The 24,581-nt window shown below is 53.5% G+C and overlaps 6 protein-coding genes across 6 annotated transcripts; 1 reads left to right on the top strand and 5 right to left on the bottom strand.

Moving 5' to 3' along the window:
• Positions 1 to 316: 316 nt before the first annotated feature.
• CCMA1212_008395 (uncharacterized protein) lies at positions 317 to 936 on the bottom strand (the record flags this gene model as incomplete). The annotated part of the gene is made up of 2 exons (XM_073705529.1): positions 317 to 561; positions 648 to 936. 2 exons carry the CDS (start codon positions 934 to 936, stop codon positions 317 to 319), a joined length of 534 nt encoding a protein of 177 aa, XP_073555867.1.
• A 4,726-nt stretch (positions 937 to 5,662) lies between these two features.
• Positions 5,663 to 5,881, top strand: CCMA1212_008394 (uncharacterized protein; the record flags this gene model as incomplete). The annotated part of the gene is made up of 1 exon (XM_073705528.1): positions 5,663 to 5,881. One exon carries the CDS (start codon positions 5,663 to 5,665, stop codon positions 5,879 to 5,881), a length of 219 nt encoding a protein of 72 aa, XP_073555866.1.
• Positions 5,882 to 6,651: 770 nt separating this feature from the next.
• CCMA1212_008393 (Zinc finger protein 740) lies at positions 6,652 to 7,739 on the bottom strand (the record flags this gene model as incomplete). The annotated part of the gene is made up of 2 exons (XM_073705527.1): positions 6,652 to 6,753; positions 6,828 to 7,739. 2 exons carry the CDS (start codon positions 7,737 to 7,739, stop codon positions 6,652 to 6,654), a joined length of 1,014 nt encoding a protein of 337 aa, XP_073555873.1.
• Positions 7,740 to 8,690: 951 nt separating this feature from the next.
• Positions 8,691 to 8,912, bottom strand: CCMA1212_008392 (uncharacterized protein; the record flags this gene model as incomplete). Its single annotated transcript, XM_073705526.1, has 1 exon — positions 8,691 to 8,912. The coding sequence occupies one exon, from the start codon at positions 8,910 to 8,912 to the stop codon at positions 8,691 to 8,693; it is 222 nt and encodes a 73-aa protein (XP_073555872.1).
• Positions 8,913 to 13,821: 4,909 nt separating this feature from the next.
• CCMA1212_008391 (uncharacterized protein) lies at positions 13,822 to 14,329 on the bottom strand (the record flags this gene model as incomplete). The annotated part of the gene is made up of 2 exons (XM_073705525.1): positions 13,822 to 14,174; positions 14,323 to 14,329. 2 exons carry the CDS (start codon positions 14,327 to 14,329, stop codon positions 13,822 to 13,824), a joined length of 360 nt encoding a protein of 119 aa, XP_073555871.1.
• Positions 14,330 to 20,669: 6,340 nt separating this feature from the next.
• CCMA1212_008390 (uncharacterized protein) lies at positions 20,670 to 22,586 on the bottom strand (the record flags this gene model as incomplete). The annotated part of the gene is made up of 4 exons (XM_073705524.1): positions 20,670 to 20,727; positions 20,850 to 21,080; positions 21,177 to 22,155; positions 22,226 to 22,586. The coding sequence occupies 4 exons, from the start codon at positions 22,584 to 22,586 to the stop codon at positions 20,670 to 20,672; spliced, it is 1,629 nt and encodes a 542-aa protein (XP_073555870.1).
• Positions 22,587 to 24,581: the final 1,995 nt, after the last annotated feature.

Here is a 24,581-nt window from a genome sequence, read left to right as displayed (position 1 = left end):
CAGTCCATCTGACCACTGCTCAGATGAGCCCGTGGCAGTGAGGTGGGTAAGTATCCTGCCTCGAGGAATCATGGTGATGCTGCTACTGGCCGGAAACACATTAGCTACAGCAGCTTTGAGCTCCTCAAATGCCAGAGGCTCTTAGTTACGGCCCAGCCGTGGAAGCTTGGAAAGGTTATTCCAGTATCGGCCTGATCAACAAGACCAAGACGCCTTCCCTGGACTTGAGCGTCAGTCTCAGCGCTCCATAGGTCACCATGAAAGCATCCAGGGCATCTCAAAAGGTCCACCTTCTTCCGCGGGAGCAAAAGCAAAGTCAAAGATCCAAACCGGCCTTGAAAGCACCTGATGGATGTCCATCAGTGCCAGCCGCTTTCCGTTGCAGCCAAATGGGCCCATGAACAAGAACGTCAAGTTTAAGCGCTGCTCTCGAGCACATTACCCAGAAGCAAGGCTGGCTCGTTGAAAAGGGAGCAAACGCATCTTTGTCCTTGGTTATCTCTGGGAACTGATACCAGCGTTCCGGGGCAAACGGGTCTGCTTTCAAATAGACGGCTTCACCTAGAGACAGACAGCAATGTCAGCAGGTGTCAACACCACAGCGGGCTATACCCCAGGATGTGGGAAACTTGGCACAGCCGACTCACTCCTACCGACCGCATACTGTGAACGTGTCAAATTCATGCCGCCAGGAACGTGGACATCACCAACCACGACACCGCCGGGAAACGTGACACGCCATATCGTTGGCGGAACAGGAGGATGAAGTCGCAGTCTTCTTAATGACGGCATTGAGATGCTCGAGATGCGCCAAAACGTCTGGCGAGGGGCCAAACTGTGAATCTCGGACCAGAGGTTGTACGGAGAGCTCGATGGGGGCGATGCGGACAAAGGAGCCGTATTGCTCGTGAAGGGCGGCGACTTGTCGCCAGGCATCAAGGCCGCGGACGCGGCAGGTTAGCCAAAAGGTCGAAACGGGGGCGCCCAGGGGGTTCGGGGAACTTGTTGGGCGGGTGGAAGAAGAGGCGGCGCGTGAGGAGGCTTGAGGAGAGTCCGAGGAGGAAGCATGTGTGGAGGTTGGTTGACGAGCTGATGGCTGATATTCAGCTTACTTGGACAATGGGCTTTCCACTCAAGATGTACGAGATCACGCAGATGACGAGACTGTTTGCAAAAGCAACGACATAACGCTGGGCAGCGACATGGCGCTCTCCCCTATTGAAATAGAACAGATGAACGGTAACTCCAGGGGCGGATGCCGCAAGAAGCGGGGAGGACACGGGCATTACGATGCCGCCATCTATTGCCACTCCCTGAAGGAGGCATCTCTAGTCTCTCTTGGTTGATATTCCGGCTGTCATGCCTTGAACTTGGATACAGCTGCTTTTCAGGTGACGCCGGCCAATTTCTCCGCTCCCTTCCCCCAGGAATGTTCAGCTATCCTCAGTCCTCTGCGCTGGCAAGCTGCATAAACGTGATGTACGCAGAATCTTTTGAACAGCGATCTGCAATGGGACGCCTGTTGAATGAAGTAGCGGGGAAACAAGGTTATGAAACCTGATTGCCGAGGTGTATGATGGCAATCTGTGGCTCGAAAGCTGAGTCTGATGGCATGCAGGCTGGGATACTGTGCCGCGTTGCTGGCAGGGGCTGGGCCGGCATACTTTCAGCTGCGAATCCTTCGTGCCATCATATGAGGTTTTGATCGCTCTCTGTATGCAGTTGTCGGGTTAAGATGTTTTACTGGACGGATTACGGCTTCGGGACGAAAGACAATGCTGAGCCTGTCGTCAGCACATACATGGAGACTTGGAATGAGGACCTTGAACTAGGGGAGGGCGAAGAACAACCACTGCCCAGCTATTATCTCGGTTGTTCTATTGAAGCAGATCAATAACATGGGACAGATTTTATAGAAGTTGATGCAGTTGATGCCTTGGGCTGGCATCACCACTGGTGGTCCAGAAGCTGGACGAAGCACTCAAGAAGAATCACCATCCAACGGACGGAAACCGAGCTGATATAGCATGTGCATGCCCGGCAATTCTTCCTTAACGCGTCTATGCAGTAATCAGCTCAACCCTTCAGAGGAGTTTGCGATGATGACAGGAAATCGTACTTCTCCGTGTCCCTGGTTACTTTCTCTTCTTCTGTATTTCTTGTAGTCTGGAACAAGGGCTGTTTCTCTCTGTGTGTCAGTATAATGGTCAGAAAGCACTGTTCAGCTGTAAAATAGTCAGCCATCACTTGCAAGCTGATCTGGCCAATCTCCCGAGGCATCAACAGGCTCTCACTCTGACTCTGTTACTCATCTTACATGCAGTGTCTCGCATATTGTAGAAGCTTTTAAAAAGCTTCCAGTTGTAGGCTTTATTACCGAAACTGAAGCCTGATTGGGTTGACTCTGCTCAAATGTACCTAACGATTAAATCAGCGTCTGTGCTGTCTCCAATGAGTCTCGTATTCAGAAATCCAGAGAAGCCACTCTAGAAGCTCGAGTATGCTGATAATGACGCATGGTAGTTCCATGAGATGCCGTGGACTTGACGCAGCTCCCAGAAAGGGATTTAATATGCTTTGACAAGCACACGTTACGGAATATCTCCCGAGGTCAGACAGCAGGAATCATGCTCCAGGCTTCTGGACATGTAAACCGGTGCGTTTGCCCTCGAATGTGCCACTCCACGCAGAGGCCTGTTCAAAAGAGAAACTTGAAGACGCCTTACAGAAAGCCAGGGACAAAGGACCAAGTGATTTCGCCCCGCGTGCTGCAGAGGACGGTTTTCCAAGCTTTGGTGAGGGTTAGCTGTACAATCTCCTCCAGAGCTGAAAAGGCAAAGAGCCATCTCGGCCCTTCGCAGCAGCTCAGGCTCCATCAAAGCCGCAGCAATGGGATGTTGGTACAAACTTCTCCTTCATAAGAAGGAAGTTTTCTACTAGATTGAGTGGTATTGCAGCAAGTTGCATTTTGTAGAAGCTCTCTGCAGATGCTTCTCTCAAGGCCTCGGCGGCGTAGGCTCGCAATTCGATGACGGGTCGTGTAGTGGGAATATCATGAGCGATATTCATTGATAATATATGTATAGAATCAAAAGAGAGTATTTATCTCGCATGTTAACCCAGCTGACATGTCTCAATTCATGCCATATCACCTGGAAGCGAAGCACAACACCATGTACGACAGGAGTTACACACCAGATATACGCACTCAAAGACCGCCCACAACACCAAGCAATATACACCCATAGAGTTGATCTGGGATCTTCACCAGAATCCTCTGCGGCTACCCTAACCAGCATATTTCCATTACTATAAGCGACATGGCACAGGTTCCCTCTCTCAGGTCTACAACTCCCAACACCCAGCAGTGCGTCCCCTTGCAAACGACTAGTAGAAAAAAAAAAGACAAAAGCAATCATGCAGCCGTCCGCCGGCACGAATCTGTCCGAACCCTCGCAGGGCCCTGTTTGTACCCGTCGACGTCGCCGACCTGCAGGGTGCCTTTTTGCGTCTTCTTTTTTTCCCTCGCATTTTGTACTTCCCACACAACTCCCTTCTTAGCAAGAAATTGCAGCCCTACCTCGACAGCCTCTGGACGTGAGTACTATGGAGAACAGGAGAAGATATGAAGGCGCATCATGACGAAGAGGAAAAGTGTTCCGCTTGACCTTTCGATGATTTTCTGTCTTCTATTCGTCTTGGAACTTACGAGTACGACCGGGACTGAAGATGCTCTGTATAGGAGGGGTGAAAGAGAAGGATCGTCAGGCCAGGGGGGCGTGTTGTGTCACCCGCACTGAAGAACACAACGTCGGGGGTCAGAAAGTAACAAGAAGAGATATCTTGCAACTGACAAGGTGCATCTGTAAAAAAAAAAAAAGAAGAAGAAGAGCCATTCTTCAAGGGCGTTATGTCTTTTCCGGCGCTGTTATTGCTTGCGGCCTACTTGAGCTTCTTCTGCGTACCTGACGCCCCAACCGATGAAAAACAAAGAGCATGTCTAGAGAGCAAGGGACATAGAGGCTACCTTCGTGGGCAACACAGCATCCAATATCGCTTTATTCATGCCGAGATACCGCTTTTCTTTGCAGCCTACTGCACAGCTGGGCTCTCACAAGGCAGGTGGTGGTAACACATCGGAGCTATACATACCAAATAACAAAGGAGGTGGAGGGAGGGACACACAGGCTCCGAGATCTGTACTGATGCTATCTGGCTGCGAGCAGTCGGCGAGCTGAAAGGGACAAATAAATAAAGAAAAAGGGGGGGTTGGTCAGCTCTTGTCTGGGGAGAGCTTGGCAAGGCTCTTCTTTCATTCGGTGGCCGGGAGGGATGAGTTGTGTGATACACCCTCCTTTGTGAGCGTAGACGCAGCATATTGGCATAGCTAGCATTGCTATGAGATCAAAGCTATAGTTGAATAGAGGAATGTTATTTTGCAATGAATACTTTCCAAGGAGTATATTCAAGTATTGAGGCAATGCCTATTTACCTCGCAGAGACATGCAAAAAGCGTTGTCGCACGTAGACCCGGTACGCGACCAATAGACGGAGTAGCACCTAATGCAATGCATGTCTTATTTCTCCTCTCCGTCCGAGTCATTTCTTCTTTGTCTTCTTCTTTTTTCCTTTCATAGGAGAAGACAACAACCACATCAACTGAGCGAGTGCGAAGAGAGGGATAACAAAGCTTCCTAGCACCAGGGAAGCGAGAGGTGGCCGAACAGGGGGGGAGGAAGGGGGAGACTCTCCAAACTCGGATGTTGTACGCCCGTATCTCTTGCCACTATTCGCCTTCTGCAGACATTTTCTTTCTCTCTCTCTCTTTCACTTGCTTTATCATGGTCATCTCGAGAACTCCTGTCTTCAATAAACAGCAAAGACTCCTTTCATGTAGCTCAGCAACCGTTGCAGCAAAAGAGTCCACCAACACCTCACATTTCCACCCTCGAGAACCCACTAGAACTTCGTCAACACTCCCCATTCCCTCCAGCGTACTTTCGTTTGAGAAACTTCATGGGACACAACATGCACATGGGACTAGCCTCGAGAAAGTAGACAGCCCTGAGCCCTTCTAGCACAGAACAGGCAAAGGAGAAAAGGTTGAGGGAGGGTGTAGCTTACAGCAGAAGGTCTGCTTCGATCAGATCTTCGTGATTCACCGTATGTGCCCATACAATGGCAGGTATCCCGCCAATATCAACAGTCATCCTAACTCTCCCTCCTCCGCTCGTCCATCAAACATCACACTTCCTTCTGTTCTCACAAAAAGCAGTCATGCGGCTTCATAGTCAATACNCCCCCCCCCCCCCAGCAAACCCAACCTCAAACTGACGCCCGAGTCAGGAACCACATAGCCAAGCCGAGCTGCAGCTGAAAGCTGAGCAACACCTGCTTAAAAAATTCATCTCGCTTCCCCTCTGCCCCCAAGGCAGACAGATACGCTTTGCCGCCGTGCGTTCCTTCAGCCGCATTGTTTGCTAAGCTAACTGCTTTTCCAGCTTGCCCTTGTTTGCTCCGTCCTTCGTGCCCATCGCCCGGCATCTTTCTCTTCCGTTCTGTCCGCCCTTGCCTTTCGAGGAATGGCAGCAGTTCTCGAAAAGGCTTATCTCGTAGCCATCTATGAAGGATGTCAAGGTAGCTGAAACGTGCAGCAAGGCTCATGCAGTCGTGCAGATGGATATCTACGTTAGACATCCTGTTCTCACAAGCCAAATCTGCAGACACATTCATAGAAAGGACAAGTGCTTCAGTTCTTGTGGTAATACTGCTGCTGGCTCCGACCCTTAGCCAGTTCCGCCAGCAATCCAAGCACATTGTCAGATTAAGCAAACCCATTTCCAAACTCCCCCATACCACCCGTGTGAAAGGTACCTGGTAGCCTTCGTTTTGAACCCAATAGAACCCGTTGTTTGCCTTATGTATGCTCCCATAAGCCGCCTTGCCCAACCCGTTCCATCCATGCTCTTTGACAGAGGAAAAAAGACCCAGTCCGCCCGTCTTGAAACGCCAAATATACAAAGTAAAAGCAAACTGCGAAGTTGGGGGGAATAGAAGATGAAGAGAATCGAGAACCCAACAACACAAATCCCCGAAAGCAACCGATACCCCGTTGTTCCTCGGAAATGGCATTCAATGTCCGGACTCAGCTCGTTACCGAGTAACAGGTACCCCCCCAAAGAACATAAAAGAGCGTATTAAAACGAGAGAGAATGTAAGTAATAGAAAGAACCAAGTAGAAGTGAAGAAAGGTAGAAGAAAAGGAGGGAGTAAGAGAAGGCTAAACAGAGAGATCTCCAGGATCCTCAAAACTTTCCCAGGAATGTATTGTTTCGAGCTCGGGGAGTATGAGTCTTCAAGGCAGAAGCTGGCCATCCGTGGTCCAAACCCCCCCCCCCCAAGGCGTATCTGAAGATCGTTCGCGGGCCCTTTTCTCTCTTGTTGTCGGCAAAGCAGTATCGTTTTGTGTTCTCCCCTTGCTGTTGCCTCCTCCTCCTCCTCCTCCGATGGGTATCTTGAATCATAGGCGTACGCTCCATGCGTTTCCCGACGAAATGTTGTCTGCTGTGTAGAAAATTGTTTGTACAAGGTGATGGGTTATTCGCCAAACCCTCAGTGCTGTGAGCCTGTCCTCGGGCTGGAACTGCGCAATCAGCTTGCCTCTCCGTTCCGCTGGGCTCCGTCGTCAGACCCTCCAGGATTCTCGGCGTTCTCTTGGCTTTTGCTTTCACAGCCCTTGACCAGTCTGTGTCTCTGTCCATGGTGCAACATTGAAACGTCAGTAAACTGGTGCCGCAGCTGGAAGTAAGTGGAAAGGCAGTACACACCTTGAGGGCATCCTTTCTTGAAAAGCTCTTCGAACAGTAGTTGCACGGGAACGGCTTGACGGCCAGGTGAATCCGTTTGTGACGTTTGAGATCGTGGTTACGGCTGAACGACTGCACGCACTGGTCGCATTTGAAGGGCCGCTCAGGCTGTGACTGAGGCGGCGGGTGGGGGTACATCAAGCCGGGGCCGCCGTAGGTAGGCACCATGCCGGGAATCATTGAGAGCTGGCTGCCGGGCTGGTGGATGTTGGACATGATGGGGCCGCCCATTCCCCCCATTGGCGAGTGGTAAGTCGGATACGGAGCGCGATAAGAGGCCGGAGGCTCCAAGGAGGGCAGCGGATGCTGGCCGGACAGCGAGCCCAAGCCTCTAGGAAGTGGCGCCGCTCCCGAGGACGAGTGGCTGTTCGGGGAGTGCTGCGGTGCGTAGGAGAAGCCGGGCTGGCCCTGGGCACTCGACGAGGGGGCGTAGCTGGGCGCGCTGATGGACGACCGGCCGTGGCCGTACGGCTCCTGATGGGCGCCGGCCGTGTTGGCCAGCGAAGACGTGTTCGCCATGGCGGGCGGCTGGCTCATGGCGACGGAGGGCAAGCTGGTGGGCAGGCTGGAGTGGTTGTCCTGGCTGGCGGACGACTGGAACGGGTGGTGCTCATACGATGCCTCTCCGGCAGCGGTGGGAGACGGCGTGCTTCGCTGGGCGCTGTATGGCTGGCCGTAGACGGATCGCGGCGTGTACGGCGTCGTTCCCATCGGCGGCTGGGTCCCGTTGGCGGCATTGAGGGGATACGGCGAGCCCCCCGGCGTCTGCAGAGCTCCTGCTCCCTGCTGAGTCGACGTCGAGTTGACGCCGTAGGAAGAGCTGCCCGGCGTGGGCCACCTGCCGTGGACGTGGCTGTACGTGTACTGCTGCATCGTGGGTGAGGCCGGCGATGCAGAGCAGACGGGTCGACGTTTGTTGGAGCAGAACGGCAAGCAAGCAATACGAGTACCAGCAGAGGTCGAGAACCAGGGCACATGCAGGGGGGGGAAGGGGGACGGCTGTCTTTATACGCCTCCTGCTGGATCTGGGCAGGCGAGGCAAGAGATGGATGGAATCAGTCGGTGCTAGTAGTGACAAGAGTAGTGAAAGCGTGCAAGTTGTCGAGGTGTGAAAGTGTGAAAGCGCTCAACAATACAGTGGCTCAATAAGGTTTCCTCTGGTTCCGGGGCGGCGTCGATGAGATGGCGCCGGATTGGGGCAACTGGGACGGAGCATCTACTCGTACTGCAGCCCTAAACTTTTGCTCTTATACCTGCGCTTGTCTGCCGTTCCAGGCAACCGGCCAGGTATCCGGACAGCTGCTGCTTCTGTCTTGTCTCAAAGTTCCAGGTCTCTTAGCTCGCCGTGGGTGATGTGCGCACCCCCTGTGGGTATCCATTGGCAGCAGTCCCTGCTGGGCATTGGATGGCGGACGGGAGTACGTACGTACGTCTTGTCTGTATGCATGTGTGTATGTATGTATGCTCTCTCTCCGTACATACAGAGAGTGTATAAAGTGGGCATTGGCCTTCGTGGAGCAGAAAATGACTCCTGCTCCTCGGCCAAATACTAGAGCCCTTCCTTGTATCCGACACAGAGTACTCTTGTTCTGGCCACAAAAAGAGATCTAGAAGGCCCTGTCAACACTCAACAAGACGTCAACGCTGGACGAGAGCCGCGAAGAAGAGCCCTCACTCTGAGCCAAGCACAAGGATCGCGCCTACATACAGTCCGCAGGATGCTGGCGACCACTAGCAGCAGCCACTCCCTGCAAATGCTATGTACTGCTACTTACCTCTTGCCATTGCTCTCCATCTTGCGGTTAACCCTCAGCCCTCTCTCTTTTAGCGCCCCAGCGCTGGCTGTGTCAAGTCCATTTTTCTTCTCAGTTGGCTCTCTTCTGCGCTTCTTTTTGTCGCCGAGCCACTTCGCTGCTGCTTGTTGCCTTGGCCCTTGGGACGGGACCTGAAGGCCTTGGCCCCGATCCCGGTCGCAGGCCCCGGTTGTGGGTGCGAGGTAGCACTACCGTCATTCGGGTTCGAGAGCTGTATGGCTAGCGCTCTCATAGATTCGAGGGCTGAAGCGGAGCCATGGATCAATGTCGCCAGCTCGTCGCCGGGGGGGTGTGGTGTTGCTTGCTGCTAGCATGTATCGGTACTAGCCCGGCGACTGAGAGAATGATGGGACACAAGAGAGGAGAGAGAGAAAACGGACGAGATGACAGTCTGTGTGAGTGAGGAGGAGGCGAGAGGAGGCCAAGTGCGGATCCGGCGAGCAGAGAATCCGGGAATCCAAGGATCCAGAGGGCCGCCCATGTCTTGTCTCAACGATAACAGTTCCCAGCGGTAGGGCGAAGGGACTGCTGGTGCGTTGCTGCCGTCAGCATTCATCAGAGCGGTCATCTCTGTGTGTCCTCGATCGTCTTCCTTTCTCGTTTGTTCTTTTCCCTTGCTCTCTCCATCTTCTGCTTTCCTACCGGTACCAGTACCCAATTCCTCAATTCAAATACCTCCCTCCCACCCTCGCTCACCACTCACACACCTCTTCTCTCTGCGGTTGCTCAAAGTCACAACTTGGAAGCTGCTAGCTGCTGCTGCGGCTGCAGGGGAGTGCCGGCTGGCAGAGAGGGGGGCGTGTGCGATTCCTGTGAGAGAACAAGAGATAGCAAGGAAAGTACCGCTTCGCACACAATACAGTACATTGGATGCATGTACGAGTAATACTGCACCTTTCCGGCGAATGGCTGCGCAGGGCTGGCACGCAGCGGGAAGGGCTTGCAAAACTGCCAGCCCCCATGGTGCCAGTGCGCTAGCAGCAGCAGTCGAATCGTCCACTTGCAAGCAGCAAGTAGCATTCGTCGCATCGTGGTCCGTACAGCCAACTGCAGCAGCGAATAAGCTCGCAAATGCCACCTACCTCCTTACTTGTACTTATCAGGGCGTTGTGAGGCGCTCTGCAAGTGCTAACAGATCCTTAGAACTCATACATGTACGTCAGCCTTTCTCTCTGCCCCGTTTGGTGCCTTGAGTAATTGTTGATTGCTGCGTGGACGAGAGACAAAAACGGTGCTCGGCTCGGATCCAATCCTTGAAAGCGNAGAAAATCCGCCAAAGGGGGGGTTTGAAGAGAGGACAGGTTTCGGGCGGGGGGGCGTTGAGACAAGAAGACCACAGTCCCGCACGGAGCGTCGACACCAGAGATACTCCCTTTCCCTCAGCCGCCTCGCCAGAACCTGCGGCAAAGGGCTGGCACACCACGCGTACTCCGTATTCACAGCCCCCGGAGTCGGCACGGTGCACCCCTGCTCTTCCGGATGCCGCCGGGTACACGCTCGCTCTGGTCCCAAGCGGCCTGGCACCGTTTTCTCAGCCGCGAACAAAATGGTCAATCGGCTGCGTTCTTGGAGCCGGCACGGCGCATCTACCAGCGCGCGACCTCAGGCGAATCTCTCCGTACTCTGTACGCCACGGCTTGGGATTCTGCGCGTAATCCCCCCCATTGCCCTGAGATCCCCCAAGTAGGCAGTACCTGTGGCTGATTAGACAACTGCTAAGACATTGCTGCGTGTGGATGGAGAAACGGTCTAGCAGCGATGGGATGACACCCACACTCGACTGACATGCATTGCGAACCTTCCGAGAGAGAATGCCCCCTTTCCCGTCCAGGGCATGTCATGTCCATGTAGGTCGTTGGGTGTGAAAGAGCACACGAGCAACCTGGAGGAAGGGCACTGAAATCGAGCAGTACTTCGTGCCGCCAGTGTGCCCTGCAACAGTGGTCAGCGCAGACTCCATCTCCGTCTTCTTCTCTGCTCTCTGAAGAAGAGGGGGAAAGAAAGAGATAAGACAACAAGGAAAAAAAAAAAAAAAAAGGTCTTGAAAAATGTCTCGAGCATCGGCAATCAAGGATACGATCCTCAACCATCGCTGTCCCCGACCAGGCAATTGTAATCTCCAAATCCTCCCAGCAGCCCAAAGGCATGTGAGTCCGATTTACTTCACTGCCGAGCGCACCCCTACGGAGGTACTCGACACTTACCATACGTCTACTTCGAACTCATAAATCCACACACACCTCAGGCCCTCAAACCCTCCTCATCTTCCTCCTCCTCCACCATCTCGTTCAACTGTGCTGCTAGTAGTAGTACCGAGTAGCTTACCTTTGGCCCCCCTCCTTCAATGTTCCCTCGCAAGCGCCAAGGGGAAGTTTCTCCAGCCTGCATACGTGCATATGCTTGATGCGACTCCGTACCTGCAAGTCTGATAAGGATGTGTGTCTAAGCCATGCGCCCCTTCCCCCCTTATTAGCTGCCCGGCTCGTCGATCGTGATTCATGGCAGAGCCAACATGGTGCTTCTGTATTGTTCAACAATCTCAGCAGTGGTACCCAGCATCCCTCGGGAGCACAGCATCTGCAAGAGACAAGACAAATCAGGAAAGGAGAAAGCATGCTTCAGCTAGCACAAGGTCAATCAGGCTAGAAGCGCAAACGCACTCCATACCCTTTGCGGCTCTGGCCGGTAACGAGGCCTACCTGCAAAGGCACGTACGAAGTACCAGCCAGTGTTCGGTGTCCCATGCCGAATGCTTGCTCAACCACCCCTACCGATTCGAACAGGACCAGGTAAATGCTCCGATTTTAACGCGTCTCCGGTTTCGCCTCCCACAGTTCGGAGTGCCTCGTCCTGTGCTAGCACAAGTTCAACATCTCGTGCCAAAGCATCTCCCTCCGCTGTATTTGCGTAGCACCATTGCCCTCCCTTCTCCTCACTTCAAGTTTGCTTCCCACGCATGCATCTGCATGATGCGTCGCCAAATTGCCATGCGATTTTGCGTCATGCGACAGAGACAGATGACCGCTGTCCTGGAGCACGCATGCGCTTCGAATGTCATTTCCTCTGGCTGCATCCTCCGCTGGCGTGTCATGAATGAGATCAACGTGTCTGCGTCGATCAACCAAGTCGATTAGAATGAAACCTAGGCATCCTTAGCAGATGGTCTAGAACTCTGGAACTCTACATGTACTCTTAGAGCCCACCACTGATGCTCGGGAAAGGCGAGTTGCCAAGGTACATGGTAGACGTAGCTCTTCGTACCGCGGCGGCTCACTTGTCGTACCTACTCCATAATCTCTCGTTAGCACAAGTACAAGCACATGCAAGCGGACAGACAAGACCCGTCGCTAGACTGTCAATATCGCGCTAGGAGAGCCGATTGCTGAGATGCTCCATCATGGCGTGCCGCGTATTGCAAGGTACTGCAGAGCGGCAAGTCGCAGCCTTCTGTTAAGTCATGTCCGCGCAGCAGCGCATCCGTCCAAACGGGGGGAGCTGAAAAGCCGGAGAGCATGGGGTAGGAGGACCCCTGAAGCCCCCATCGAACCGTGCAAGTTATGAACGGCCAAGATGTCGACATGACATGTGCTGACGAACACTCCCATTGTTGCATGTCCATACTTCGTAGCCGAGGTACGAAGTAGGTAAGGTATGCTGTTCGGAATTTTGGCACGTCTTTTAGATTTGAGTGACGAGCTAGCGCCGCTTACCGACACGAATTGCATCTCTCTTTTCTTCCCCATCGAGTCATAGACTGATGTATCGATGGAGCTGAAATCAAGGTGCTCTGTATGACAAACACCGGACGCCTGCAGGAGTGGGCTTCATCACACCCAAACGGGCGACTTGCACTCGCACAGAAAAACGGGGTACGAGTACCTCCTGCATTAATCCTCACGGTATGGAGTAGGAGCCAGCTCGTTCGTCCACATGTTGCGGACCCAACCGATGGAAATCCCCTGTTGTGCGACGCGTCTTGCTTGACAGCCCCCAAGCCGCCAACGTATTCTGCAGGCTGTCTGCAGCCAAATCAATCACCCCCCGATTCAGGTGTCCTTGATAGCATGGCCTTGGCCGTTGTTGGACGTGGGATTTATATTCGTCACTCTGTCAAGGTAATGTAAGCTTATTATCACCATCTACCAAACAGCTGAAAGACAAAGAGAGTTCTTATTCTGATGCGTGAGGTACTTGGATGTACCGTATGGCCTACCTTGAGGTAGTAGGGAGTCTGTAGTCATCGTCTAACATCACCAGCAGTTCGTGATAGTAAGAGATGAAAAACAAGCAACTTGCCTCCATGTCCCCGTCCTTGACTGCAGGAGGCAGACGCCGCCACGTATCCACAACCCGAACTAGGATCTGTTAGAAAATCCGCCAAAGTCCTGCTCTGCATTCAAGTTGCTTTTAGCGGCCCCGTTCCCTGTAGCTATAGCGTTCGCTAAAATGAGCCCTCTTTATTTGGGCGTATCGATATCACCCCGTTTTCTCGCGAGATCCGTCCCCTCCGTACGAGATACGTACAGCAGGAGAGGAGGGAGAGGCATTGGTTGCACGAAGGATCCGTATCAGACGTGGTAAAAGTTCACTCCTTTCCGTTGCCTTCGTTGTCAAGCTGGCGGTTTGATAGTCAGCAGTGAGAGGATACAGCGATCGCGTAGGTAGTAACTGGCCAACCCATGTGAACTTGAGATACTCTCGAGAGGTCTCACCATCATTCCAAGCTTGCTTGAAGGTTTCTTTGTTGGCTGGACAAGTCGTCTGAACTTGTAGACCAATAGACTGGAGGGGGCCATGCACCTATGCAATGGTTATTCTGTGAGTATCACGTCATGTGTTGGTGGTGGTGCGGACAGACGGGCAAATGACTTGTCGTCGATTGAAGATACTCTCCTCTCCTCTGCCGGGGCCACCGGGCAATCGCCATAGCCGAAATCCCTGACTTGGCGGTAGCCGTAGTGCTTGCACTTCGTTCTTGCAAACCAATGCTTACGCCCTTTCACTTGGACGGATAAGCAGAGGGCAAGTAAGATCTTGACAGATGAGATTGTAGCATCCACGGGAGAGTCTGCAAGCTGTTGAAAGAGCGCGCGCACGGGCTGACAATCTGTCCACCCCCTTGCCCAACTCCACACCCCGGCTCACGACCCCCGTGGCAACCCAGGCTTGCTTCCCAGCGCCAGCCGCAGCCATCGTCGGATAGGCTCAGCCATGCCGACCCCGTGCTGGGGGATGGTTTTCAAGGCGCAGCTTTCTGTGCGCTTTGCCTTGGCTTGGCGTGGAGAGCACCGAGGCGTTTGGGCGTCGGTAGAGGCACAAGTCGTCGTTTTTCGGTCAGCCAGGATGGTCGCTTTAGGATGAAGAACACTATGCATGGCAAGGGGGTGTAGCGCTGCCCCTTCCGTCTTCTCCATCTGACCGTATTGTCGAAACCGAAGGCTCCTGCGTTGCGTCAAAACCTCGTCTTCTATGCCCTCCGCAGGCGCGCGATATCCTTGTCAGACATCCGAGTTAGCGGGTTCAGCTATCGAGGCCATGCGTCCAATTAGCATGGCCCAGAATGATCTGCTCCATGGAAAGCCCCAGTCCATCCATGGCGGCTGTCTCCACGTGCGGGACAACTCAACTTACAGTACACCTACCGACCATCGTAGCCAGTATGTAAGTTCAAGTTTTCATCTACTCGTATGCTCTGTATAACGAGTGAGAACAAAGGATGATCGTGGCATTGCGTTCATGCCAAAAAGCGAGTACTGGGCATTTGGAACCGTTCATTCCGTATTCGCACCTGTATCGACTTCTCGGCAAAAACCATGTTGTACCCAGACAGGAGCTTCGGGCATCGCCGTAATTTGTTAGTCGAAGCCTCTGCGATCGTCCTGGTGACGACCGTTCAGTAACATGTTAGGAAACACAATTGCCTTCCTACCTGCGCCGCCTCCCGACTAGCGATTGAGCAGACCGCGATGCCTCTTCCAACAACTACGGATCGGTAGATTCAGGTGCTGTTGGAGACGATGCGCTTTTCCTCCAACGCGGTCTTGAGCCCTTTACTGTATGCCGACAGTCTTGCGTCAAACATGTTGATCGGCTCCAAAGGATTCAAAGCCAATGGCCAATGTCGACCCCATGAATGACTCGCGTTCTAACCAGCTGGGTTGTTGCAAGGCATGCTCGCAATTATCGAGATGGTGTACATACCATCTTTCCTAGAGCAAATGCGATCTTTGAAGCCGGATACCTTATGGATATGAATCGGGTGCCATGTTGGACGCCATGGACAGCCGCAGGCAAGCAACAGCCAGGCTCTTGTGTTCCATATGTTTGCCAAAGGGTCCCTCACAACACAGGAAACCCACTCCATAAGTGCTTGGGGTCATGAGCGGTCTTGTGATGGGTTTGCGCCTAAACATCAATGAGGTTTAGAACTGGTGGATGGCGAATTCGCCTTGAACGAATAATAGACGAGCCAGCAATAGCGCAGACAGAGCTGAAAGGACCCAGCTGCTAGTATGAGTAAGAAGCCGCGCACAAGTGGACGACTGTGGGGGTTGCCGCGTGATAGTCTCCTGGAAGTCGTATCGGAGTTCGGCTGTGTCGGAACGTGGCAATTCTTTGCAAAGGTTGTACTCGGGACCTGTTGGAACGGTGATAACATTGCAGTGCGGGCTAGTAGGACCCTTCCAGTCAATCGCCCACGAATCTCATCACTTAGGGCATCGCCAATGCCGAACGGCTGAGCAGGCATGTGAGTCCTTTGTGTACTCGCGGAGCTTTAGTCCCTTTCGTACCGCCACCGTCTGATGGATGGAGGCTCGGATATCGACAGGGACCGAATCGTGGCGCACGGAGCAAACCACGCTGCATGGCGTTAAACAAGGTTGTCGCGGTTGAAAAGAGGTGACAGGGGTCGGCTCTGGAGCTTCTTGTCAGCAATCACCTCTCCTCGCTGAGGTATCAGGACCCTACTGACCATACATACGCATAGAGTAGTGTTCTGGATATCGATGCACATTCTCGGCTCGGTACTCCGTTGAGTGGGCTGAAGACTCGCAGCCAATTGAGTTGCGTGCATTGCAGAAGGATCCCTCATCCCCCTGGTCGGTCACAGGCGCAACTCATGCCGAGTGGAGGTGATTGCAGCCTGAACCCTGAACGTCCCCCTCTGTTAGTGTTGAGAGGCTTCGGAAACCAGCGCCACTGTCAGAAACCAAGGCGAAGGGCGGAATGGCGTCCCTAGCATCTGGGGTTGCAAAGGCGCCGCCACGACGATCCACCGGTATCGAGAGATCCTTGCAGTTTTTGATTAAACAGTGCAATATGTCGGCCACGATGGGACTGCAAAGCGGGTGAGGTGACAGGCAGATGGATGTGATATGTTCATCTGGGCGTACAGAATAAGGGAGGACGTGGGATGATGTTTCGGGGAGGGGGAAATTGAGAGAAGACAGAATCAAGTTTTATCGGTTCTGGTGAGGGGTGGCAGAAAGGCGATTCGGTAGTTGCTTCCTTGGAAAGTGAATGCAGGGCGGAGGGAAGGTACGGAAAGAATGTACTGAAACTTCCATCCACGCAAACGCGATTCGAGATGGTCCTGAGAAAACTTCAACTTGAGCGCTTCAATTCATCCCATCGCCTCTTTCTTGTCCTTGTCTCGTTCCTGGGTGAATGAGGGTATGCAGCCTGACATCTACATCTACCTACCTGGACCAGGTACATGCTCTGGAAATGATGCCGAATTCACTTTATGTCGTGAGCAACCCTCCGTCAAAGCACCTGGCGGACTTTACGCGAGAATCACCGAGACTTCAGCTTCTAAGGAATGGTTACTCTGTTCTTTGCAGGGGCGAGGTGGACAGCTTCCACGGTGATTACTAGTCACAAGCACCAACAGACCATCACTACCGCTCTTGCAGCCGCCGTGGCGGTAGGTATGTGAGAGCAGATGGAGGAATACAATACAACACTGCCACAAGTCCTGTGCTCAACGTCGGAGGTGCGGTATTCTCAGACGTTGCAGCAGCACGAAATATTGCTGCGGTGGCACACCGACTCGCCCTCCTTCGCAAAAGGCCTTCGATAATCAGTACCTGCAAGATTGTCCAGATACTGACTTTTCGGAAGAAGAGGCTTTTGGCAATGTCCAATGTCAGCTTCTTATCCATTGACAAATTCGTTCAGCAGGGAATCGAAGAGAGTACTGTTACTCTCAAAGCTTATAGTCGAAGCAAGATCAGTCATACTGTGGAACGTTTCTATGGCGGTATTGAGGGATGACGGCTTCGTGTCCTTGCAGAGCGCTGTGAATCCGGATCCAACCGGTGCAGTGCACACTGACTCCATGCCTCTGCCCAAAGCGCAGAGACAGGGTCAGATGACGACTCAAGCTACTCGGTAAACGGGAATGGCAACCATCAATGGCGGTAATGTCTCCCCCAGCATGTCAATATGTCGATTGTTTATGGATGTTCTTCTCTGATAAACTTTGGCTGATGGGCGTAGGTCCAGTTCATATGGAGCAATTCCCGCACCAACCGTGCTGGCCAATTGGGCATGCGATAATAGCAGCCAGTCACTGCTTCGTTCCAGAACGAAACTCGTCTCCATGCATCAAATGGGCGTACCGTGAGCACTCACCGGCTGCAGTTCTAGATGCAGGTGTATCGGCAGCATGATGCACTACGCAAAGTTCAGGCAAGATTTGACACGGAAGCTGGCAGCCCTGTGATAGCGGTATATGATGTTCTCAGAGAACGGAGTAATTCGAATCTCTCACCAGCCCACATAACGGTTAAACCCGCCTTGTTGCTCATTGCCACACGCCAGATTCCATTCGCAACTTAACATCAGCATAGGTATTCATGTTCTCTGAGAGTAGGTATGGGAGCAGTTTTTTCCGGGCAAGAGCTTTCTCCCACACACCCTGAACCGGCCTGTCGGGACACTTATTGGGCGCTGCATTTGTGGAAGACTCCCAGCAGAGCCTCCCAGGACATGACGACCGCATCAAGTCGATTTGCATTGGGTTGCCATCGGATCGAGACCGCCTCGCTGGGGAAACTCAATCCTTCCCACAATCGACTTGCCATACGCTGATGTAAGGAGCAGCAGCAGTCAGCTTCACATCGTGCCGCGAACACGAAGCTTCTGACGCCCAAATACGAAAGTTTCTGTGCTGTACGAAGTACTTCGTACAAGTAGCTGATCCCCACGGTACTAAAAGCTCAAGACAGGGGTATGCCATGCCACGCGAGGATCTGAGGCTACCAACGCCACGATATGCTCCATTCTCAGGAAGGGTACGAACACAGAGTCGAGAAACGATCTTTTCACTGAGAGATTCAAGATCAGCCGCCAGGGGAAAGTGAGTATGCTGTGGCAGGAAGCTGCGGGATTCACCCCAACACTGAGGACATATCGTCACATTCTGCTCCTTCTCGGCCAACAGCCGTCAATCACCTGCAATGTCAAGGTGATACGGAAGTCGCACCACCTTCACACTTCACCCCTACATTACTGCCGCTCACACGATACAACCTCCTGCACAGGTACGGCGTGCTCTCTTCATACAAGTGAGGTGCGTTGGGTAGGAGTACTTCGTATACTTCGTACAACTAGGTAACCCCCTTTCACCCCCTGTTTCCTTGCTCCTCACTGGCGCAGCCACCCCGCTAAACCATGGAAACGACAAGGATAATGACAGGGGAGCTTGGGGAGTATACGGAGGAGGAGTCCAGATATAACCTCCCATCTTCTATGCTTTTGACCCCTCTCCCCTTTCCAGCGTGGCATTAGCGTCAACCGTATGCAGTAGTCGCAATTCTCGAAGGAAGAAGGTGATCCGACAGAGACATAGACCGAACAGTTGCTGCCCGGAGACAAAATTGCATGCCTGTAATATTGTGATAGGGCTGGGTCAGCGTCAGCAGCGGCCGGCGCGTGCGATATTCTGGCGAAGAGCAATTTAGGGCCAGTTCCTGAGCGACCACGAGTCCGCAAATGAGCAAAGCAAGGACGTGACCGGGAGGGAAGCATGAAGGTCCTCTATCCCTTCAAGCCAAACGCCAAAAGAACGAGACGACACACCTAACAAGGCTGTAGGGACGACAGTCTCCGTAGTCAAGTCGTCGACGGAGCTCTCATGCTACTCCTGGTAGTAGTGGATATTGCTCCGTAACTACATGCTGCATACGACTCCGCTGCTACTGCCTGTGCAGCAGCAGAAACTACGCGCGCCGACACCCGGGAGCCGGGGAACGAGCGGGATGGCGTCCAAGCCTCCTCCACCGGAAGTACGCGGCCGAAGCCCTGCTCATCTGGCGGTTGTCTTGACGTGCTCGAGGCTCGTCTCAGGACAGCCAAAGTCATGCTGTGCATGCCGCAAGATCTGCCAGCCGTCAAGGGGGAAAGACGAGCACACAACTCCTCAGCAGTGTCGTTGGGATTCCCTTGGCTCTTTCTGTTGGCTGGATGAAGATGCTATATCAAGTTAGCCCCCCGCTCCCGGCTGCATCTGCAAACGGGATCTTGCCCAGGCGAAAACAAAAAGCAAGGCAACGAGTCAATCGACGCGTGGCTCAGAGACATGACCCTGGTCGGTCCAATCTGGTGCCGTCTGACGGGCTTCGGGATGGGATGAGAAAACCGGAGACATTTCCTCAGCCGTTCCGTTTGCTCGGCGGTGCAGGTCCTTCGAGATCTGGTGGGAAGAGTACGAAAAGTATTACAGAGTGGGAAATGAGTCGGCGGCTGAGCTGAGCTCAGCTGAACCGCGGGCAATACGAACAATTCTCAGGTTTTCCCCTTTTTTTTCCCCCCCTTCCTTTTCTTCCCCCCTCTTTTGCTCCGGGAGCTTTCAATAATCAACAGCTATTCGATTCTAGAACAGAGACTACACGCGTAGCTCAGGGAGGGCGCAAGATGCTAGCCGAGGGCCACGAAGCTTGGCCAAACAGCTACGAAGCTTGGCCAAACAGTAGTTTGCAGCGGCGGGCTTTCCGCGCCTTGTTGGTTTTATAACCGGGGCCAACGGTGGCCGGGGGAAGGGGGAAGGGGGGGACATGATAAATTCCGGGGCGGCTTTGAGATGAAGTGGGAATCATTGGTAGCGGCTTCGAACGATGCAACTCATGGGTCTGCAAATCGTTGGCCGAACGATTCCTCCTCTCTCTCCGATACGGGATATTGAAGATTGGCTGACCAACTCACTCTTTTATTGGATCTCTCTCGGTCGGAGGCTCAGGTTCCATAGCTTAGAACGTGGAACGCCGTGACGTGGGACGCCGGGACAACTGTGTCCGACATCGGGTTCGGGAGTCTCGGTACGGATCGGATGGGCGGACCGTGTGTGTGTGTGTGTTGGTGTCTCATCCCCCTGCTGTCTCGTGTCCCTGTGCTGTCAGGGCGGCCGGGATTCTTTTCATTCTGGCTGTCTGATTGACTGAATGGATGGTAAGACTTGCGGAGTGCCAGCGTCAAGCAGAGGCATCAGAAGTGCCGACAAGCGTTGCCTGCGTGCTTCCGATCTTGGGCGCGCCCGGGACTCGACTACCTCGTTCCTGTGAGCCGGCAGTGTAGCTTCGCAACGGTCTGCCATATAGAAGTCAACTGACAAATCTGGCTTTGACGTGATTCTCATGGTTAAGCACTGCACGTGGACATCGAGACCGTGAGAGCTCAAAAGTTTCAGATGCAGTTCGACAAAGGGGAACACCACTTGGACCAAGCACTGCGCATATTTGAACGAATCTTTGATATGGACAGTTTGAAGACCAATACCTACAAAAGGCCTATAAGAGGCAAGCTGCATAAGAAGCAAGTTGCTAGCGAAGACACTCCGATATTCCCACATGTTGATACAGAAAAGGCGAGAAACAATGAATGGTAAGGCGATCCGCATTTTCGCCCATGGTCATTTCGTAGACTGGTACAATTTCATCCTTTCATCTCATCGTACTTTTACAAAAGTCAAAACGCATGACGAGGGCTTCTACAGCTTCGATGCCGGGGAAGGAGAACCAGGCTTTGTGATTTCATCGTACAGGAGTCTATTCCACCAAGCAAAGTCAGTCAAATCAGTTTATTGAGACAGTGCAGATAAGAGAAGGATCGTGGAGAAGATCAAACTCGGGGGGGGAGGGGAAGCAGAAGAAAAGGAAAAAAAACTCACGTCGTCAAAAAGTCAGCATAGTCCTCGCCGGTAACCTGGGTAGCAAAGTACTGCGCCGCGAGCTGGAACTTGTTGCCCTGGGGGGCCTTGGCGGCGAGCGCGTCGGCGCACTCCTTGAGCAGCCGCAGGGCGTAGGCCTTGTCGACGCGCTTGCCCTCGGCCGTGGACACGCCGTGCTTGACCCATTGCCAGAGCTGGCTGCGGGAGACTTCGGCGGTAGCGGCGTCCTCCCTTTATTCGCATCTATTAGCGATCCGTATTCGTCAAACGGGGGGCGGAATTGTTTGGCATATGTGATGGGTAAGCGGTGAGTGGTTCGTGACTTACATGAGATAGTTGATGGGGACGCAGCCGACGCCTCGGATCCAGGCCTCCATGTAGCCCAGACCGATGTTGAGGTTCTTCTTGATGCCCTCCTCGGTGATGCTTCCGGGGACATTCATGTTCAGCAGGTCGTTCTGGGTAATCCTAACGTCCTCCCGACGGACAAACAGCTGGTTGGGAGTAGGCATGTACTTGTTGAAGATCTCGGTGGCGATGCTGGCGAGGGCAGGATGAGCCACCCAGGTGCCGTCGTGGCCGGCGCGGACCTCGCGCAGCTTGTCGGCGCGGACGTTCTCCATGGCCTTGTCGTTGGCCTCCTTGTCGTCCTTGATGGGGATCTGGGCGGCCATGCCTCCCATGGCGTGGACGCCGCGCTTGTGGCACGTCTGGATGAGGAGCTTGACGTAGGCGTCCATGAATGGGACGGTCATGGTGACGGCCGAGCGGTCGGGCAGGACGAAGTTGGGGTTGTTTCGGAACTTCTTGATGGTGCTGAAGATGTAGTCCCAGCGGCCGCAGTTGAGACCAGAGCTGTGGTCGCGGAGCTCGTAGATGATTTCGTCCATCTCAAAGGCCGCAAGAATGGTCTCGATCAGGACGGTACCCCTGATGGTGCCGCGGGGGATGGCGATGTAGTCCTGGGCAAGGTTGAAGACGTCGTTCCACAGACGAGCCTCGAGGTGGCTCTCCATCTTGGGCAGGTAAAAGTACGGCCCGAAGCCCTGCTTCTGCGACTCGACGGCGTTGTGGAAGAAGTACAGGCCAAAGTCGAACAGGCTGCCAGAGATGGGCTCGCCATCAACGAGGAGGTGCTTCTCCTCCAGGTGCCAGCCTCGAGGGCGGACAATCAGGGTGGGCAGCTTGCGGTCGGTGCGGAGCTTGTACTCCTTGGCACCCTGCTTGAAGTCGACCTGACGGCGGACGGCGTCGTACAGGTTGACCTGGCCGTTGATCATGTTGTCCCAAGTCGGGGCGCTTGAGTCTTTGACGTTGCTTCACGTTAGCCGATGCGTCTTGACTGCAACTAGCCACATCTTTTTGGGCATCCTTACCTTCGAAATCAGCCATATAAGTCCAGACATCCGAGTTCAGGGCATTGACGACCATCTTGCGATCCGTCGGGCCCGTGATCTCAACGCGCCGGTCGACCAGACCAGGCGCGGGAGCGGCGCCCTTCCATGTGGGATTCTCGCGGATGTGCTTGGTCTCGGGCAGGAAGTCGGGCAAGACTCCGCGATCCAGCTCGGCCTGGCGCAGCTTGCGGCGCTCGAGCAGGTTCTTGCGGGTGGGGTTGAAGGAGCGATGGAGGAGGGCGAGGAAGGCCAGGGCGGGAGGGGTGAGGATCTTGCGGTGGGCATCGTCGATCTTGCCGAGGATGGTGACGCCTTGGAGGATGCTTTCTGTGGAGGCCATTGTGATGGATTTGATGGTGGTTTGAAAGAAAGAGGGTGTCGTTTGAATGGTGTTTGAAGGTGGTGGTGAGGGGAGGCGTGAGAGAGAGTATGTCAAGAGGATGAGATGAGCCGAGTGAGACTCCAATAAGGGTATTAAAGTTCAAGTGGTCGGGCTGGAGCAGACGGCAATGGATGATGGCTAGGCAAACTTTCACATGTCAGTGACACTTTGTTCCACGGCAGCTTCAAGCTCAGCTCCCCGGGACTGGATTGGAGTAGCTGGGGGATTTGGGGGTACATGGACTCACGGGAGATGTCGAGGAGGCTGTAGTCCGTCTGGCCGCGATGATATTCACACAAACAGCAGAGGAGCTTTGGATTAGGAACAGATAGATGCTGAGCAATAAGAAGCAGAAGAAGAGAGAAGAAAGAAACAGCGAACCATGGCTGATATAGCTCGCCGGCTCTCACAGCTTTCCCTGAGCTTTGTCCTGGCCCAAGGTATGACGCACCCACCAGCAAAGTGCCCAAGTGCCCCAGATCGGCAAAACGATTAACCCTCCGCCTGCCCTTATCGTTTGCCGCAGTACGTACTCTGTCTGTGCTTTTTCTCATCAGACACACACGAATCAACCGTCTCCCTTCCATTGAATCAGCTCTACAGCTATACATTCACTCTGCAATGCCCCCGTTTGCCCATGCCCGCTCCATTTACCCTTATCCTCGTCATACTGCTCACTAACCAAACAGGCGCTATTCCGTACAAGCTACCAAGCGCTACAGTACTGTACATCCAATCCAATCGCTGCAGCCGTCAGCCCGGCCATCTTTTTCTGGGGTTTCGGCACCTGTCGGTCGGTCTGGCTGGTCCCACCTGGAGAAACAGCCTCGGGTGGACGGATGGAACCTGGAAGTACTCGGTACCTGCAGGGCGGGGCAAAGGCTGTTTTGGCATGTGCTCGCAGCCGCCCCGAATGCCTGAAGAGTTGGCTGCAAACGGCCTGGAAGACCGCCTGGGACGAGACTGCGGGGTAATCTGCCGAGAGGTATCGTGTACAAGGTTGGAGCTGGCACCAAAGCCGGACAACCTGCAGATGGAGACGACTTCACTTTTAGAATGGCATTAAACGTCATGTCATCGCTGGGAGCTTTTATCGATAGCCACGGGCACGGTTTGATTCGCATCTGATCATCTGATGGGCTGTAATCCAAGGCTTTTGCCGAGGGACTGGGAGCTGAGACCGAAAGTGTACGAATCCGGCATCACGAAATGACACACCTCGAACATTAGAAACGTTATGGTCAGGCAACTTTCAGTTCTTCCCACACCTGTAGAATATACCAACTACCATTCAATATAAGCAGGCAAACCTAACTTTATGGAATCAGAGTCGAGCAGAGTAATCAACCACACAGCAATTAACTTCATCCCCTCTACAGACTTACCGTCTCCCATCCATCCCATTCCATTCCATCCCATCCACACAACCGAGTGGCAAAATCGCACACACACACACACATCACGACTCATCCAACTTCTCGTCAATCAAGCTCAGCCCCAGACTACCTTGCCCCAAATCCTCAACTTACATGCAACGGTTTATACACCAACTAACCGAGGCTCTCCCTCCCCGGACCCCCCCAAACCCGTTTCCTGAGCCGCAGCTTTGCCAATGGCCCGAGACTTTCCGAGATGCCGCCATCCTCCTCCCTTTATATCGTATCTGGTACTCTTGCATCGTTCATTTTGACAATACATACTCGTACCAAGTTATGTTCGGCATCAGCCGGTTTGGCCCATGTCTTCATCTCCAGCTACGGAGCCCAGCTCACTAATAATGTACCCCATGCTAACAGTGTCGCCCCAGCTTTCTCCCACGCTTATTCTTTCATCCGACCATCTTTCCTCTATTCTCCTTTGATCAAACCAACCTCTGAATCGTTCTCATAATACTTAACTCTAACAAATGGAATACAGTCCAGCTATGGGAAGCAATGCTCGCATCTTTTAATT

Source organism: Trichoderma ghanense, assembly GCF_004382785.1.
Source record: "Trichoderma ghanense strain CCMA-1212 chromosome Unknown scaffold_12, whole genome shotgun sequence".
Classification (NCBI taxonomy): Eukaryota; Fungi; Ascomycota; class Sordariomycetes; order Hypocreales; family Hypocreaceae; genus Trichoderma; species Trichoderma ghanense.
This window is presented reverse-complemented; position numbering and strand designations above follow the sequence as displayed.